At 51.3% G+C, this 17589-nt stretch overlaps 1 protein-coding gene across 2 annotated transcripts in view; it reads right to left on the reverse strand.

The window, feature by feature from the left end:
- SMG6 (SMG6 nonsense mediated mRNA decay factor) overlaps positions 1-17589 on the reverse strand; it is a 108690-nt gene that overhangs the window by 34219 nt on the left and 56882 nt on the right. For both annotated transcript variants that reach the window (XM_008930438.3, XM_018076774.2), the window contains exon 13: positions 12120-12321. In XM_008930438.3, the coding sequence (XP_008928686.2) occupies positions 12120-12321 (202 nt within the window). The remainder of the gene's footprint in view (positions 1-12119; positions 12322-17589) is intronic.

The following is a 17589-nucleotide window of genomic DNA, read 5'->3' on the forward strand; positions in this document are numbered from 1 at the left end:
CTGCATTCATGCTCAGCAGTTGGATAGTCACATATTTTTTTTAATTTGATATAATTATCTGGTAGAAATTACTGTACACAGCCTCTTGGGATCTAAAGTAATTAAGTGAAGATAAATTTCTTTCATGGAGCAAGCTGTCAAAGGATGAAGCAATTTCATTCCCCACTTGAAGTGGAAGCTTTGGGTCATGCATGGTTTATTTGAAACAATGCCATCACCTAAAGCTGCTGATCTTATCTGTCTTTCTCTGTCTCTCCATTTCAAACTGCTGAAGATGTGCAGCGTGGCACTGCCTGAAGTGATGACATCTGGCACCAGGCCAGCTACAGAAACAAGCTGCTCCTCCCCAAGCCCGAGTGCAAGAGGCCAAGCATTCCTATTAAAAAGGGGGAAACCGAGGTGAAATCTGGGAAGAGCTGAAAAGTGGGAATCCTGCCCAAGGGAACAGAAGACCCACTAACTACAGGAGGAGCAAGGTGCCTGCAGGAAGGGGCGGCACTGCCCAAGACAGGATGGGAGCACGTAGGGCATCTCCAAGGGGTAACAGGCTAGCAGGCTTCCTCTTCCTCACCAGGCTGCCCTGAAGCCATCTAAACCAGTCTTCCAGGATTTCATCACAAGAAAGAACAGCCCATGCCCTTCAGTCTGTATGAGGAGAGACATGGCAGGACAGAAATTATAACCCATTAACACATGCATGCTAAGTCACTCAGAATTTCCAACAAATTCTCTCCTGTCCTCACACTTCACCATGCCAAGATGTTTCATCTTAGACAAAAAAACCACATAAAAATTAAAGTAACTAATTTAAATAAACCATTCTCCAAAGTGGTGGTTTTTATCCTCAGAAGGGGAGGATGTAGAGCAAAGAGTGGCCACAACAAGGGCTGTGTTACCTGCACAGGTTCATCACTGGAGATGCTCCCATGGAGACTCCTGGGAAGGAAGGCATATTTATATTTAGCAGGTACTAAATACTTCCCAAATATGAGGTGTCCCCCCCATGATGATACCTGGGCATGTCAGGGCAGTCCCTTACTCAAGTCACAGGGAAGTTGGTAAGGATTCTTGGGTCTAAAAGGAGGTTGCAGCTACAAGTGTAAAAACAGGCAACTGCTGAGCAAATTCAGCTCCCACGGCCTGGACTGATAAGAGCATTTCATCCACGAAGCTTCTGCAAAGCTCAGATCAGTGCTGATCAAATCATTGCTCATTAGGACTAAAAAAAGTTGCTGGTAGTACAGGGAGCTATTAATATAAGCTGGCAACGGGTACAAGTTTGAGAAGCATCTGGGTGACTTAAGAGTGCAAAAATGATCTTCAGAAGTGACCTCAGCACCAGAAATGTGGCACGTCACTGACAGCTGGGAGGTCACTGTATCAACTCCAAAAATGAACAGCAGAAGCCATACCCCCAATGAACCCTTGAAATGCTGCTCCAAGGCCACTTCTCCATGGGAAACATCATGTGTGGATCAGGTATCAGGTGAAGTGACACAGCACTGGAAGCCAGCTCCATCTTCTGTCTATAGACATAAATCTTCCTCCTTCCATAATAATGGCTGCTATAATAAACATCACATCGTTTATGCTTAAGATAAACACGGAACCAAAATGTAAATCTGTTCTGTTGTTCACAGACCAGGCAGGAGTAACTCCTCAGAAAACACATTTGTCTTCATACTGAGAATTTGTGTTTATATGTGCATCTACCTATTCCAAGTACAGAGGAGTTTTGGGGAAGTTTAAAGAAATAAATCAACAAAATGACTACAAATAAATACTATTGTTGTCACTATTCATAATATATAAACTTATAGACAAATATTTTTACATACAGCACAGAAAATGCTTTATGCAAAATGCTGGAATGCAAAATGTTAAAGCAAATTTTGTTAACTTAAATAAATTATGGGGTTTACCTTATATTTTAGGAAACATATGCAAATATGTTATGAGGAAAAATGTGAATAAATTATCTGGAGTAACTATCCAGCATTTTTCATGTCCCATCACAGATAGAGAGTGATGTTGCTCATGTGAGGTCTGTGTTTGGGAAGAATTTTAATGCTTCCCAGTGAACCTTCCCTTAGTACCCCCTCATCTTCCTAAGGGACCAGGGTGGCCTGGGGCTGAGGCACTGGCCTGAAATCCTGGGTATCAGGGGTTTGTTCTCATCCTGAAGCAAAGGCTTCCTGTGGGACCTGGTCAGTCCCTCAGCCCCGTGTACCTCTGTTGCCAATCTCTAACAAGGAAATTGCTTTTCCTTCTGTCCGAACGTGCTGTGGAGATACGTTCATTAATGCCTGGGAAGTGCCTTTGACTTCAATGACAGTGAGAAAAGAAAACAATAAATAAGACCATCGTAGTATCTTCTCTTTCTGATTGGGATGTGATGGCATGGGGACACTGAGGGTTACAGCTCTGGCCTGCTGTGGGAGCTGGGCTCTGCATCCTCGCCCAGACCCAGCCCAGAGCTGGCAAACGGATCTGGCATCCACAAAAACAACACAAGGCCCAGCTGGGAGCAGAAACGTGGGGAGCAAACTTCAAGCTCAACGACAGAGGTCACCTTCCGTCTCCCGTAGAGACAGAGTAGATCCCCATCTGTTATTTGGGCTGACCACTCCCTGCATTCCACCCCGTCCACTTCTCTGGCAGGCTTCCCAGGATGTGGATCTTTCTTATTCAGGGTAACAATGAGGAGTTATTAATTCGGTCTTTTTTCAGGTTTCCTGAGGTCCTTCCAATAGCTGTGCCGGTGTATACCACAGCCTTTGTCGTCTTCAGCTGGGATGTTTTAAGCATTTCAGTTGGTCGAAGACAAAATAGTGCCATGAAACAGGGTCACCCCGAAGCCGAGCCACAGGCAGAGACCAAGAGTCAGGTCAAAGACTGAGATAATGCAAGAGTGAAGAGTCTGAGCAGTATCCAGCTGGGAAAGTCAGAGGTGAAGAGGAAACCCTGAGTCCCAGGGACCCCCTGTGCAATCTGAAGCACCACATTAACACTTGAGCATCACAAAGATTGTCTGAGATGAGGCCACGCTTCATGCCCAGGGACAGCTCAGCCAGCCAGAGCAGCCTTTCAATTTCCTCAGAGTTTCTCTGGGTAGCAATAAGAGATGGCTCATTGGGAGGGGATCCAGCATAAATGGTGTTTTAATGAGGCCTTTCAATATACTTATAGACTAATCAGCAAATTCCATGAGGTCTGGGCTCTAATATGTCATTCTGAGTAGACTAAAGCCATGGTGAATACCTTTTCACAGACAGAGCTGTGCACTCTCTGGGCCTGAGTCCTGCCAAGACGCGGCAGGTTCTGTGCCATTTGGGTGCTGGTATAGCAGAAACGAGGCCATTTCCTGCTGAAAAACCCCAAGGGAAGCAAAGGGTGCACGCAGCCTGCTCCAAGGAGGTGCTGCACAGGAGGCTTCATGGTTTGACTCTCCTTTCCTAGGTCACTCCACTATTGCTGACTCCGGGAACAAATGGTCAGTGAGTTTCTTGAATAGCACATTTCCCATTTCCCAAGAGTTTGTGCTGAACCTCTGGAAGCAGCTTTTAGGACACAAGGACTAAACACAAATAGGTCTTCCATCTCATTACATAAATCTGGCCTGACCATGACAGAAGTGAGGATGTTCAACAGCGAGCGTCACCTGATCCACATGAAAAGATCCAATGCCAGGCATGGGACAAGGTTGATTTATCCTGTCAGTCTCTGCTTAGAGCTGATGATCACATCACACTTCCAGCAAACACTTTAAAACAGCCTTTAGCTGACACCAGAGCCAAACTGTGCAGGGCTGGCTGAGGACCTGACACATGCTGGTACACGTGCACAGCTCACACCCAGGCTGCCTGATTCACATGGAGCAGTGGCTCAAGTGCCCTGTCCAAGATGAGCCTGGAGGAGAGGCAGAGGTGGATCCAAGGCAGAGGAGGAAGGGATGGAAATAACATAAGCTGCTTGAGAAAATTCCCCACAGCCTCCCCATGCACCAGAGCAGCACTCCTTCCCTCCACATGCCAGGAAAGAGGCATTTCAGGGGTAGGGAAGGTTGTTTCCACCAACTGCTGGTTCTTCCCTCTCCAGTTCCCCCCGAGGAGATGGGGCTGCCTGGAAGGCAGCACCTCATACTTCCCTGCAAGCTGTGTCCAGACCACAAAGCCACTCTGGTGCTCACTGACAGGCGCGTTAAGAGAACACGTGTAACTGGATCTTAACACGTTGGCAGGTGGTTCCTCACCTCGCAGTGCGACTGCAGTTCCCACACACAGCTCTCAGCCTCAGGACCAGGCAAAGCAGCAGGACCCCAGCTCTGCAGAGGTGCTGGACTGGGGCTGCTGTTACATCTGCCATCCTGCCTGGGCAGGGCTACAAGACCTGTTAACTCTTGGCTGTGGCAAAGAGGTTGCAGAGCTTTGAACTCCTGCTGCCTCCAACACCATTTCACAGCTCGATGCCACGGCTGTGCGTCATCAGGCGCTCGGCACGGCCGGGGCGAGAGGACGTGAAAAGCTCGTATGCCCCAGAGACTGCAGTGCACAGGATATGGACTGGATTAAAATCTGGTCAACAGAGGTCTTAAAATGTCAGTGTAAACAGGAGGGCAGTGCTGGCGGGGCCGCAGGGAAGCTTGCTCGGGCTTATGCTGCTTAACAATAGGTTCAGTGACCTGGACAAAGAAAACCTTTGCTGATAAAGCCAGTAGATTAGACACCGTCTCAAACCCTCCCAAGCTTTGAAGAGAGCAACTCACTAACAGGCAAAACCCCGGAATTGCTCAGTCACCTACTCATTAACAAACCTCAGGCTATTTAACAGTTAAATGAAAAGTTGTGTCTCCAGAGCAAAGGCTGCAGGACACTGGTGGGTATGGAGGAGAGCACCTCTCCTGCCTCTCACTCCATCTATTCAGCTTACAGAAAAGGCATGGAGATCAGGAGGCACACTTGTATATCAAGGTTAGAGCAGCAACCCAGGACTTCCCAACCTACAGCAAAATTCAATTAGTGGAAACCGAAATGAAGCAAATTCAGCCTGGAAACAACGCACGTTTTTCACAGAGATTGGAACTGGCTCCTGCAACAATTTTCCTGAGGATCCTGATGGGTTCTCAGCCCTTCAGAATCAAGGATTTGTACTTTCTACAAGACCCACTGTTGGAAATTTCCCTGTGGTTTCCTGAGGAAGAAAAGACCAGTGGAGATGTCCACAGCTCCCCTAGCTTGCCAGCATCCGGGGCTCTCCCAGGTTGGATTCCCCACTTCCAGGACTGACGCACACCACTGTGGGCTCCTCTTTGAAGAGGGGGTTTCTGACCTGTACATTCTTCCCAGAAGCTCCCTGATGTTCAAAGCACCTTGCTGACAGACAGGCAGGTGTGCCTGTGACAGTGACCACCTCCCCAAACCCAGTGCGGGGGCGGCGGGGGAGCGGCCCCCCAAACACAGCCCTGGGCAAGGCACGGGGGAGTACTCCAAGCCCAGCTGTGACATTTCCTTTCACCTATACCTGTACAGCTGTTTCCTACAGGGCTGCAGCCTCAAGTGAGATGTGTGAGGCTTCTGTAGGTGCTTGGGAACAAGATGGAACAGAAACGCTTCACACCTGGCCCCAAAATTACAGCACGCTGGCAGGTGGCCAACATAAACTGGCAGAGTACCAGTTGCAATGGACATCAATTAAGCAGCCTGTCATCCTCAGACTGCAGGCTTTGCTTTTTGCGATCTGCATCGCTCCTTAAGCCTTCAGCAGCACCAGCGCTGGAGTTTTCCAGATGGGATCATTTCCCGCAGATTCCACTCGCTAGATTTATTGCAGGTTTTTTTTTTTTCTTAAAACCACCCCCCCTCCCCTTTCTAAAAGCCTGAACTATTATTCCACATTGCGGATTTCTCCAGGGCTGGATTCAGTGTCCTCATGCCGCGCTAGTGCTTGTTTGCCATCAGTTTCCTTTACCTTCAGCTGCAGAAATGCAGTTTTAAGGATATCCTCAAAATTCTCTTAGCTTAAAGAGTGATTAAAAACCAAGACCAAATGATAACTGAACAGGATTCCTCTTGGGAAGATGCCCAGCACAGCCCTGGGAGATGCAGCAGAAATCACTAGGACATAGCACCATTGCTATGGTGCTACATTTAAAACAGCATGACAGTACCAGTGTCCCCTCCTCTGCCACCCAGACCCAGGGATACAGACTCAGCTTGGCACTTCCCACTCCACTAATGGCACCTGGCAAAGGCAGAGAAAGGCTCCTGTGGTGTCCACACAGCCCCTGGCACTCGTGGTTCAAGGCAGTGCCAAGGACAGACAAGGAGTTCAAAGCAGGTGATATTCTCCACGCTACCTTCGTGGTGGCATAAAATTCAACCTCTCCTCCATCACCCCATGACATCATCTCCCAACATGGCCCATAATTTAGTTTAATTGCCTTTTACAATCCAAAGGCACCACATGAAAGGGAAGGTCGAGGCTGGGATGGAGTTCAGATACTGGTCAGAAAATGTAAACATCCCTAACTCTGCCGCCTCGGGGCTGCCAGCTCCTGCCAAGTCCCCGCTCCGAGCAGGGCTGCCTGTGGCAGGGATCTTTCACTGCTTGTTTGGAAACCGAGGCAGGCAGGAATGGAAGGAGTTTTTCAAGGATGACTCCTCTTTGGAGTCTCCTACTTGGGGCTCCGATCTCTGCTCACAGTTTCCCTTTTCCTCTCTGGAGCAAACTCCAAGCTGGAAGCTCTCACACTCATGGGCTGAGTGCATTTGCTGGCCAGCTGGAGAGAGATGCTCCAAGGCTATGGAATGGGAATATGGAAAGGATGCTGAGAAAACAGTTATATTTGCTCACTGGGGTTTTCTCTCTGCTTCCAAAGAGCTTGTGCTCTCAGAGTCCTGGTCTTGCTACCCTTCCTCTGATGTCTTGCAAGAAGTCCTCCCAAAATCACTGTAGTGTGGCCACTCCAATGGCTTAAATGTGGATTTAATCCCTGGCATTCCAGGAGCCATTAGGTCTTGGAAAGGACAAAAAATCTGGTGTTTAGAGGCATGACAGAACCCAGTCACTCCAACAGCTACTCCTCCTGAGCTTTTAAACCTGAGGCTCCCTTTCCAAGAAGCATCAGACATGACTACACACTGCCAAGAGATCTCTGAGAGTCTTAGGAAGACTGAAATACCATAAATAAGTGAAGTGAATAACAAGACAGGACTAATTTTAGCCCAAGTCTAAATAATAATTAGCTCCTAAACAGCTAATCCAAAGGCTACTGCAAATCTAGAGCATGTTGGGGCAACTAGACAAAGGGTCACATTTGGACTGTCCACTTGGGCAGGAGTGCAGAGGAAAGAGATTTGGGATTTCTGAGGAGAAACTGGGGGTTTGGGCCGCCCCGACAGGTGAGTGAAATAAGAAATGGCACAAGTGTGGGAAGCTCACTGGCCACCCCCAGAGCTGGAGGAGCCAAGCTTGTAGGTCTGGGGCAGTAAAATATTGCTAATTATTTTTCAGAGCCTTGCATTTTAGGGCTTTCATTTGCCTGGTGAGGTGAGACAGGGTTGAGACTAGCTGAGTGGTGAGTATCTGAGACAGTCCACTCCACACATGAACATGCACATGAGGGAAAAAAAAAGTGCCTTTCTGTTTGAGAGGAGGGAACCACAGTGACTGGCCCTATAAGCACATGTATTAATCATGCACCGTCTGGTTTTAATCCACACACTGCTGATCCTGCGTCTCACTGTATTGTTATCAGGGGAAGGAGTATTTCTCCTCAATCTTATTCACCAGCCAAAAGCCTGAAAATGCAAAAAACACATTTGTGAAGTGCCTTCCCAAGGACCCCGGCCCCGGACCTGGTGAGCTGGGGCTGCTGCCTTTTTATTGGCGTTTAAAAACCTTTTATTAACCTGTGTCAGGGCTGGGGGAGGAGAGACAGGCTCAGGTTTCAGGACCCCCCATGCAGAGAGGTTTATTGTGGGAAGGGACATTAACACTTTCTCCTCCATGTCTCCCCATGGCTGGGGCATGTGGCAGAGGGTGTGCTGCAGGCACCCCTTGGGCGATGGACATGTTTAGCCCATGAAGAGCTTGCAGGGATGTGGACAATCAGTGATGCCATGTGAGGGCAGAGAGAAGAATATCCCTGCTCTGCTCCATGTTAGGGATCTACAGCCCTCTTCCAGCCTTGCCAGTAGCTCCATGGGGTCACTGCAGAGCAGGATGCTCCCGAGACAACAGGATTCAGAGGGAGTTGAGGAATCCAGGCCATGCCCCAGGATCCCAGGGCTGCACCCACGCACAGCTCAGATGCACCACCACTAGGATTCGCTTTAACCTCAACACAACCCAAGTGTTTTCCATTACCAGTCCCCCACAGCGGCACCGTGAATCCGCAGTTGCTACCTTCCTTCTTCCCAAACCTTCACTCAGCCATGCTGCTGCTCCCTGCTCTTGCCTGGGGGTCCAAGGCTGGGTGAGTGAGGTCCTGGCACTGTCTCCTTGGGCTGCAAAGGCTGCAGACACAGCTGACAGCTCAGGCACCAGGCTGCATAGTTTGCTGCTGACTGGTACGTTCGATGGTGTTCCATCACACAAGCTGCAGTGGATATCTGCCCAACATACGCCCAGGAAAACAGCACCAAGTTATGCTCACCCCGGAGCCAGCTTTTGTTGGTTACAGCTTCAATGACAGTGCAAGAGATGATGGGAAGCTCTAAGTGTCCCACTGGCTCCAGCAGGAATCCGAACGCGCGGTTTCATGGCAGCGAACGGAGTCAGAACATTTTCACTCAAAATAAGAGCCAGGCCAAATGCTCAAAAACTTGCTGAGAAACTCTGGCTGAATTCTGCACTCCATCTGCTAAATGGGACGTGGAGAACAAAAAGGAGTGGGAAGCACAGTGTTTGTCCTATATAGCTCACAAAACACCCTCTTGGTAGTGCCAATAACACAACACCATTTTAAGCCAAATTCTCTCCACTTTTGCCTTTCAACAGATTCTTTTTCTCTGAAATGTTACAAATTAATTAAGAAACTAGTGGGTAAAAGCATAGGGTAAGGATTTGGAGTATTAGCAAGCAAGGTGAGATATTACCCTTGCAGTAAAAAGCCAACTGCCTCTTCCTAGCCATGCAAGTGATAGAAAAGGGACCACAGTGAGCTTCCCAGAACCCTCCTCCCATCCCACAAGACACTCACAGGGTGCCATATAAAGAGCAGTACATTTTCATTGCCTCTCCAGCAAAGAATTTGGGCTGAAAACTGGGCCAAGACTGAGAACACAAGAGAAAGAAATTGGGTGCAAAAAATAACTCCTGCTAAAAAACAATGAAAAATCAGTATGGGAAAAAACCAGTGCCAGAGAGAGCTGCTCTGCTGAGTGAGGCACAGGGATACAGATCCCATCATGCCACCATGCTCCACATGGACACTCGCCCTTCCACCGTGAACAACTCAGAGATGCATCTCATAGACTCAGAGTCACAGAATGGTTTGGGTTGGAAGGGATCTTAAAGACCATTTAGTTCCAACCCCCTGCCATGGGCAGGAGCACCTTCCACTAGACCAGGTTGCTCAAAGCCCCACCCAACCTCTCTTTGAACTGATGAACTGCTGAGGAGTTGGATTCATCTGGGCTCTGCACTCTACAAGGAGGGCAGAGAGCAGATGGTGGACTGGGACCTGGACACAAGGGTGTCTGTTTAAGTTGGGTTGGGGTTTCTTTAAAGGGAACTGCCTTTCTGTATCTTGCTCACAGTCACTCGTGAAAGGCACATGGGTTCATGCCTCAGTCACACCATCCTGGCTAAATCTGCAGTGCCTTCTGCAACACCCCACTTCTGCAGAGTCAAATAATTCCCTTCACTAATACTGCAGAAGGAGAAGATTTGTGGAGCAGGGTAGTCATTTGCTTGTAATGACGCAGATGCCATTCCAGTCCCTTTCTACAGCGCTACCAAATCACAGGAAATGGGGTGGGAATGTCCAAAGAGGACACTTTACTTCTACTCCAAGGTGTTTACTTCAACCCAAGCTGTACCTGAGAGTGCCACCCAGCCTGCTTTTAACATCTCCAAGGCTGAAGAGTTTCTGCAGAATTGCTAACGAGGCTAGTCTCAAGTGCTTAACTACCCAAAGGTATGAAGCGTTTCCTAAAGTGTCGTCTTAATCTATTTTGCTTCAGTTTATGCCCATTCCTTCCTATGCTTTTCAGCATGGAGCTGAAGGACAGTTTGTTCTCCTCTTCTCTGCATTTTCCCCGAATTTCCACTACACTAAAAAGCCCCAGCTCTCCCAAGATCTTCTTGGAAGTCAGGCTTTTGAGCTCTCTGCTTTAACTCACTGACCTCCCCTTCATCCTCTTGGGTGTCCTCTGCACAGTGAACATACACACCTGCTGTTTCACCTGTCTGACCATTAATGAAAACACTGTTCAGAAAGAAATAAAGGGGGTACAGGCACAGCCAGGCCTGGTTGCTTTCCTCTGCCTTTTTGGCAGAGCTAACACCATGCCTGATATTCCCAGATGCCTGGGTGACTGGTGCTGAGCTGCAAGGGCACCAACTCCCACCTGAGGAGCTGTGCAGTTTCTTTATAAAGCACCAGAAGCAAAGGGAGCTGGGACAGGGATAACTCAGTTCAGAAGCTCAGGTGTAGCTACAGGACAAAGACATGTCTCTTATTTCACAAAGATGAGTGCAAGTGCCTGGCAGGGCAGGTAGATGGCACTCCAAATAAACCCGTGTGTGGTTAGAAGAGGCAGAGTTCAGGGAATTCTGACCCTCTCCCACAAGTTATGGGGCACCAGGTAGAGCTGCTCAGCCGCCTCACCTGCCTGCTGGGGGCTCTGGTTTGTGGCTGCTGGGAAAAGAATCTCCATGTAGGTGAGTAGGGCACTGGGACTGTCTCCAGCAGAACCCCCATGGGGCACACACAGGGCAAACAGGCTACCTTGGGGCAGCAATGGCAACCACATGCTTCTTATTTTAAGCCCATCAAATAGAGCCTTGAAAATTCATGTTTCCACAGTGACTTCCTGGACGAAGGCGCTTCCCCAAATTGGGAGGGCTCTTGGTTTTACCCTTTTACCCTGTGCTCCTCTGCTGCAGGCAGTGCTGTGAGCACAGGTTGGGCAGACAGAGAAGTGAAACAGAAATTCGCACCTTTGGGTCCCTCTGTGAGAAAGGTCCTAAATTTCTCACCGTCATTTCAGGAAAATGTCAAGAAGAAGTGGCACATGGGAAGGCACACTGCCCCCGTCACACACAGGCTCTCCACAGAAACCTGCCCTCTGCATCCCCACTTCTCCTCCCGTAGCACCAACCGCTCAGGGAGGAGGCGCCGGGACTTCCCAGATGAGCCGTGTTTTCTGGAGCTGCAATTCTGCCTCCAAGCAGGAAACTGTTGAGAGCCACTCTTATCCTGCCGTGCCTCCAAGGGCGTGCAAAACAAATGCCATTGTGCCTCATCCATCCCCCATCAGGCTCCAACACGTTCTCCAAGTGCAGCCCCCAGATCCCTCCTGGCCAGGTGGTGGCAGAGAGCAGACCCAAAACCCCACATCAACAAGGGAACTGATTTCATTATTCTAAAAACAAACAGCCAAAGGAAAGTTCAGGCTAGAATGGGCTCCTAGAGCAAAGAAAGGAAAATAGAGAGCGGGCAGTGGGGAATGCTTCATATTCCTAAAAGCCTTTTGTACGTTAACACATGGTGTCTGCTTCTCTCTAGTCACCTATTTATCACTCTCCTCTTTAGAGAAGGAAAAAAGTCCTGGCTGCCTTCCTAAGGCAGAGTTTTGTGGCCGGGGGGAGGGGGAGGGTGCTTTAAGCATGATGCAAACCATTTGGAGTGCACCGAGAGCTCTGCCAACACAAGCTGCACTATTTAAACAAGTGAGGAAATGATCGTATATACAACATGCCAGCGAGCACACACACACCAGAGGAAGTCGAGAGGGGTTTTCATGACACAGAGCTGGATGTCAGCGGCTGAAAGGTCGATATTTTCCCTTAACACCCTTCTCAATGACTTAATCGTGTTCCGTTTGCACAGAAAACTTCCCAAGAATAAAAGTCTGGAGGAATTGAGGGGGGATGTTTGGCCTACTGCTGACCTTGTCCGAGGTCCTCTCCACGTAGCAGGGCTCCTGGGGGGCGACCAGCAGGGGAACGAAGCCCGAGAGCAGCCGATCCTCTTCCAGGCTAAGCAGGGCAAGGTCGTCATCTGGGTCCTTGTACAAGGGCACCTCCGACTGATTCACTGTGGTCAGTATGTTACAGAAGTCAGCCAGCGTCGCCCACACATCTACTGAGACCCTGGGAGAACGAGGAGAGACGTGAGCAATTCAGGGCTGGAATGCGTTGGGAGTTGCCTGCAATGCTGCAGCGAATACCAGAGAGGTGAGGCGAGGCGAGGCACGGCACCACTGCTGCCCTGCCCCACGGGAGGGCTCCGGCACAGCTGCGCTGGCACCGAACCCAGGAGGGATTGTAACCCTCACCCACCAGCGCTGACACCGCCACCCGTCCCCCTGGACGGGGCCGGTTCCCGGGAACTAGCCCTTCCCACTGCTCTGCCCACCTCTGCCTGCTCTGGAGCCGGCACATCCGCAGGGAGCAGCTTCCCCGTGCAGTGCCGGCAGGAACCAAGCTCATTCCAGATGGGAGAAGTGATGTTTGTTACTCAATTTTAAAGCCTACTGGGAGGACAGACCGGACACCCGCACTGCTGTCAGGGCAGAAGGGGCTCCTGGAGGGCTCCAGTCCAGGCTGGGGGGCTCCAGCCCAGCCTGGGGCACTCTCTCCTTCGCACAGCTGTTACCTGCTGCAACCACGTGCTGCAGCCACGCTCTACAGCACAGAGATTTTCTCAGTTAAACCCCACCCACTCGGGGGTTAAAGTCGTGTTTTGCTTCTGGCCAAGGGTTTCAACACTCACGAGTGACCTGCAAAGCTGCCTCTGCCGTGTCTCACCTTCCCAGAGTGGAAGTGATGTGCAGGGAGCCGGGTGCAAACACGAGGCCACCAGCAGCCCTGGACTGCTCTCCACACATCCCCATCACACATCCCCATGGCTGAGCACCCTGGGGAGGGCTCAGCACCCCAGAGAGCACCAGCATGGGGAAAAGCAGGGAAGCAGGCAACAGGAACAGGGGTACTACAGCTGACCAGGCTGTCTTGCACTGCATTTCCTCCTCCTGTTTCTAAAAACACTCAGATTGGGTTTTTTTAAGTGCATAAACTGGGATGAAAGCAGGGAATAGAAGAAACTGGGGCTGATCTGCTTCTGGTGGCAGTAAGGAGAGCTGCTCCTCCACCCCACACCTCTGCAGCACTGAAAAGCACAGGGAAGCCAGCATCACCAGGGGTGCAGCAGTGACCGGTGCGGGCCGAGGCAGCCCAGGGCTGGAGGGAGGCCCCCTGCTCTTTGAACTGCTCCAGGTGGACAGAGTCTGCACTCGGTTATTTACGGGAATCAATGTACCAGGAAAGCACACTGAAATGAAACATCTTGTTTTCAAGAGCGTCCTGGGAGCCAGGCAGAATGAGGAGCCATTAATCAAAGCCCAGCACGTAATCAGCACACATGTAACGCAGAGTCGCCCACGTCCCTGAGCCAGCCCTAGCCCACGTTTTGCAGAGGAGAAGAGGTCCTTCAAAACCCTCTGGTCACAGACACCAGGAGCTGGGTTCATTCACAAAGCTCCATCGCTTGGCTCAGCCAGGTCTGGCTGTCAGAAATGTTTAAATATGGAAAAAAATAAACAGTTGCAACACGTTTTTTCGGAGGGATCTGTCCGAGGCCCTTTGTGATGTAATGGGAAACGCTGCGTTTGTGCTACCAGCTGGAAAATAAACAGAGCTGCGAGGGTTAAAAGGAACTGAACTTTCCACGACCCCTATCTGTAAAAGAAGAAAATAATAAGAGGAATGATCCACTGCCCCACAGCCCTGATAGTTTATCCTCCGGCCCAGGCTGCAGAGACAAGCACCGGATGTGATAGGGCTGCTCTGGGCCACCTCCAAGGCGAGCTCTGCCCATGGGAGATGCACAGGGCTTGAGAGGCTCAGCCTCCCCCAGTGCCCTCTTGGCAACTGGGCTCGGCTGCCTGCGGCCAGTCACATAGCACTGGTGGGGCCCCATGGCTGGGCTGCCACGAGGGCTTGGCTGGGATGAAGGAGGTGCAGAGGCATCAGCAGGGATGAGGGAGAGGAACGGGAAGAGCGCCCGCAACCACGAGGGAATGAGCGCACAGCGGTGTTGGGGACAGGTACGGATGCAGAGGACACTCCCAGGGGGCTGGAACAGCCAGGTGCATGAGGCCAGGGAAGAGGAGAAGGGAAAGAAACACATCGCCTGTATTCCCAAAAAACAGAGCTGCAGGCAGGGGATGGAGATGAGCAGTGAGTGTGGGAGGGAGGCAGAGGGCAGCAGCAGGATGCTGGGCTGGACTGGGATCTGAAGCAGGGCAGGGGGTGAAGGAGCAGCACAGATGAAGTATAGCAAGCATCTCTTTCCACGGGGCTTGGCATCCAAAGTCAGAAAAATGCCACGTGAACAGTCACCGAGCTGACACTGCTAATGCCTTTGCAGGCACCCAGCCCACTGGTCCCCTCTTCTCTCTCCCCTTGCATCACTGCCAAGCAGGGCACTCCTCACCACCCCTGAGTGTGAGAGCAGTCCCTGTCACTTCATCCTTCATCTACAGCTTCACAGTGCCTTGCCACATCTGCCATTTGCCCTGAACGTGGCAGGTTCCCACCCTGGGCTTGCTTCAAACCTCAGACTGTGCTGGCTACCCGGGCAGCCAGATCTCCCTGCAACGCAATTCCCGCAGCCCCCTCGCACACACAGCAGCCTGCAGAGCCTTCAAAAAGCCAACAAAGAAGAGGGTGCTGACATTTCTGCTCTGGTTGTCTCCTGTGATGACAGAGACAACACTGCAGAGATCAGGTCTGACCATTTTCTGCCATCCCCTCGGGTGCAGCTCCTCCTCTGCAGCACATCTCCCAGCACTGCCACCACCAATACCATTCACCAGCTGCTGCCTGCTGGAAAAGCCAGTGAGGGCAAACAGCTCCTCATGTTGACATGTAGGACTCTGTGGATCTCCTGATAGGATGTGCACTCACACTGGAAGGTTGCACGACATTCAGGAGTCCTGTCAGGTGCCTTTTCCCCGCTGCCTCAGCCCAGGACCACCTCCTGGCCACCCCCAGACATTTCTGGCTTATGTCACCCCACGGTGCAGCAATGCTGGAGCCTCTACAGAGCCCAGGTAGGCCCAGATGCTTGGAAGCTCTGTGCATGCACAGTGCCACAGCTTCATTGTCCCTCTGCGGAGGGAGGCCCCGAATTACTGACACTGAGCCCAGGCACACAGCTCCCAGGTACAGGGACGAGGCTCCCAGAGCTTTTAACCGAGGAAGCGAGAAGGGGGTTAGCGCGAGGTCTTTCCTCAGAACGGGGGTTCATTCACTTCCCCACAGACACATTTACATTTGCTTATTCCACCAGGACGGGAAAAAAAAATAAGAGTTAATTTCTTTTTTATTGCCTCAGGATTCCAGGTTTAATGTAGCTGTCAGTGTGAGCGCAGCCCAGCTGCACGCCGACAGGACACGGCCCGGCCAGGCGATGGTGAGAGCCGCACAAGTGCGCAGAGAGCTGGACCCCAGCCCCGGGGCCGAGTGTGGCCCCAGCGAGGCTGGGGATGGCTCCTGGCAAGGATGATGCCCCTATGGGCATCACCACAAGGCAAAAGGCACACACCAAAGTGTGGGGAGAGCAGAGGGTACCAGAGTGAGCCTGATGCCCACCGAATCCCCGCGGCCACGGTGCTGCGCAGCGCTCCGGCGTAAGCCACCATCTTCACCGGGGGCGCGGGCTGCCTGGTGATTAATATCAAGCACAATGACCCCATGTTACAAGCCTGCGGGGGCCTGTGGAGGTGGCCATTTCCTGTGTAATACCAGCTTGTTTAAACACTAACATCCAAACTCCACAGCTGCAGAACAAACCCGGAAAGCGCGGCGCAGAAGAAGCCCTGCATTGTGTTCCCAGCCGGCCCGAGCCGCGCTGCCGTGCAGATGGCAAACGCCTCGGGGCTGTGAGCTCCCGGGGCCAGGCACCGCGCACCCGCCGGCTCCCAGTGCCCACCGGATGAGGTGATCCGCATCCTCCCCCTGGGTTTCCTCCCTCCTGAACCAGGGAAGGCTGAATTAAAAGCAGCTCCTCTGTAAGGAGCAAAAAGGGTTGGCCATGGGAGCTCATCCCAAAAGGTGTTCACCAACCTTGTCCTGGGCTCAGACAGAGCAGGGTGAGGTGGTCACAGCTCCTTTGCACCAATGGTTTCCCCCACCCCGCTTTGCACACAGTCCCTTTGGTCAGCCTGGCATCCATAAACCCATTCCTCTCCCAGGAACCTGCATTGGGAACAAGGGACAACTCCCTCCCCAGGAGAGGTGCAGTGTCCTCTCAGCCAGCCTCTGCTTCGCCACAGCCCCCTTCTCCACAGAGACTTTTGGCTTCTGCTTTGGTCAACTTTACCTTCATTCTCAGCCAGGTTTACACTACAGAGACACCTCTGAATACTCACTTTGATGTCTCGATAGGGAAACTCTGGTGGCCAGCATTACTGGGGCTGAGATCTGCAAAAGGGATTTTCCATTTAGTCTTCAGCAGACTCCAGCAATGTTTTGGCACCCGTGTCCAAGACTCTGTCCATCTCTCCCAGTGGGAGCTGCCATCTCAGTGACACTTCTCCGCAAGAGCGATGTGATGAGAGCGATCTGGCAGATCTCTCTGGGAAGGTAAGCTCTAGAATGTGCTCACAGCTTTTGGATTTAATTTAATACTTGGTTTAAATTAACCATTTTTAAATGCTTGCAGACAGTCTCCACAAACTGAGAGGCCCTTCGCTCAGCGCGGAAGGAGCATGGATTCGCCAGGGTCAGCCCTGCAGCAGTGTGTCTGTCCAGCCAGTGGCTTCCCCATCAGTTCTAGTGCTTCATTTAGCAATGGATTAATTGTGGCAGCAAAGCAGAGCAAGGAGCAGCTTTGCTCTCCCCTCTGCAGCCCTCTTCATAGCCCAAAAGGAGACGGATTCACCTGGACAGCTCCTATTCTGGAAACACATGTGGAAAGAGCCACAGAAAGCTTGCTGAGTCCCTCTTCCAAAATAGGAAGGACACCCTTCACCTCTCAAATACACACAGTGGCCCCAAGGGAGCGATTTACATAGTCCATCACCTGAAAAAACCTGTTCCAGGACATTCCCTGAGCCATGGTGACCATGCAGTGTGGCCAAGAGCTGGATGAGTACACTAGACCAAGGAGGGTGGTTTGGGGAAAGACAGAGCTTCTTGTTCGCGTTGAATTTGGGACTACTGAGCCCCCAGAGGATGCCTGCCAGGAACCAGGGTTCATTCCCAAGCTCCCACCAAGCAAAGGACTCTGAAGACGCAGCCTACTTGAGCCTCCCATCCTGCTCCACAGAGCCCACTCCTGATGGCTCACATCCACATGCTGGGCTTCAGCAGCACTCACCCCTCACACCTTTCCCTCCACCTCTGTCCAAGGGG

The sequence above is a fragment of the Manacus vitellinus genome, unplaced genomic scaffold, assembly GCF_001715985.3.
Source record: "Manacus vitellinus isolate BGI_N305 unplaced genomic scaffold, ASM171598v3 scaffold_32_pilon, whole genome shotgun sequence".
Classification (NCBI taxonomy): Eukaryota; Metazoa; Chordata; class Aves; order Passeriformes; family Pipridae; genus Manacus; species Manacus vitellinus.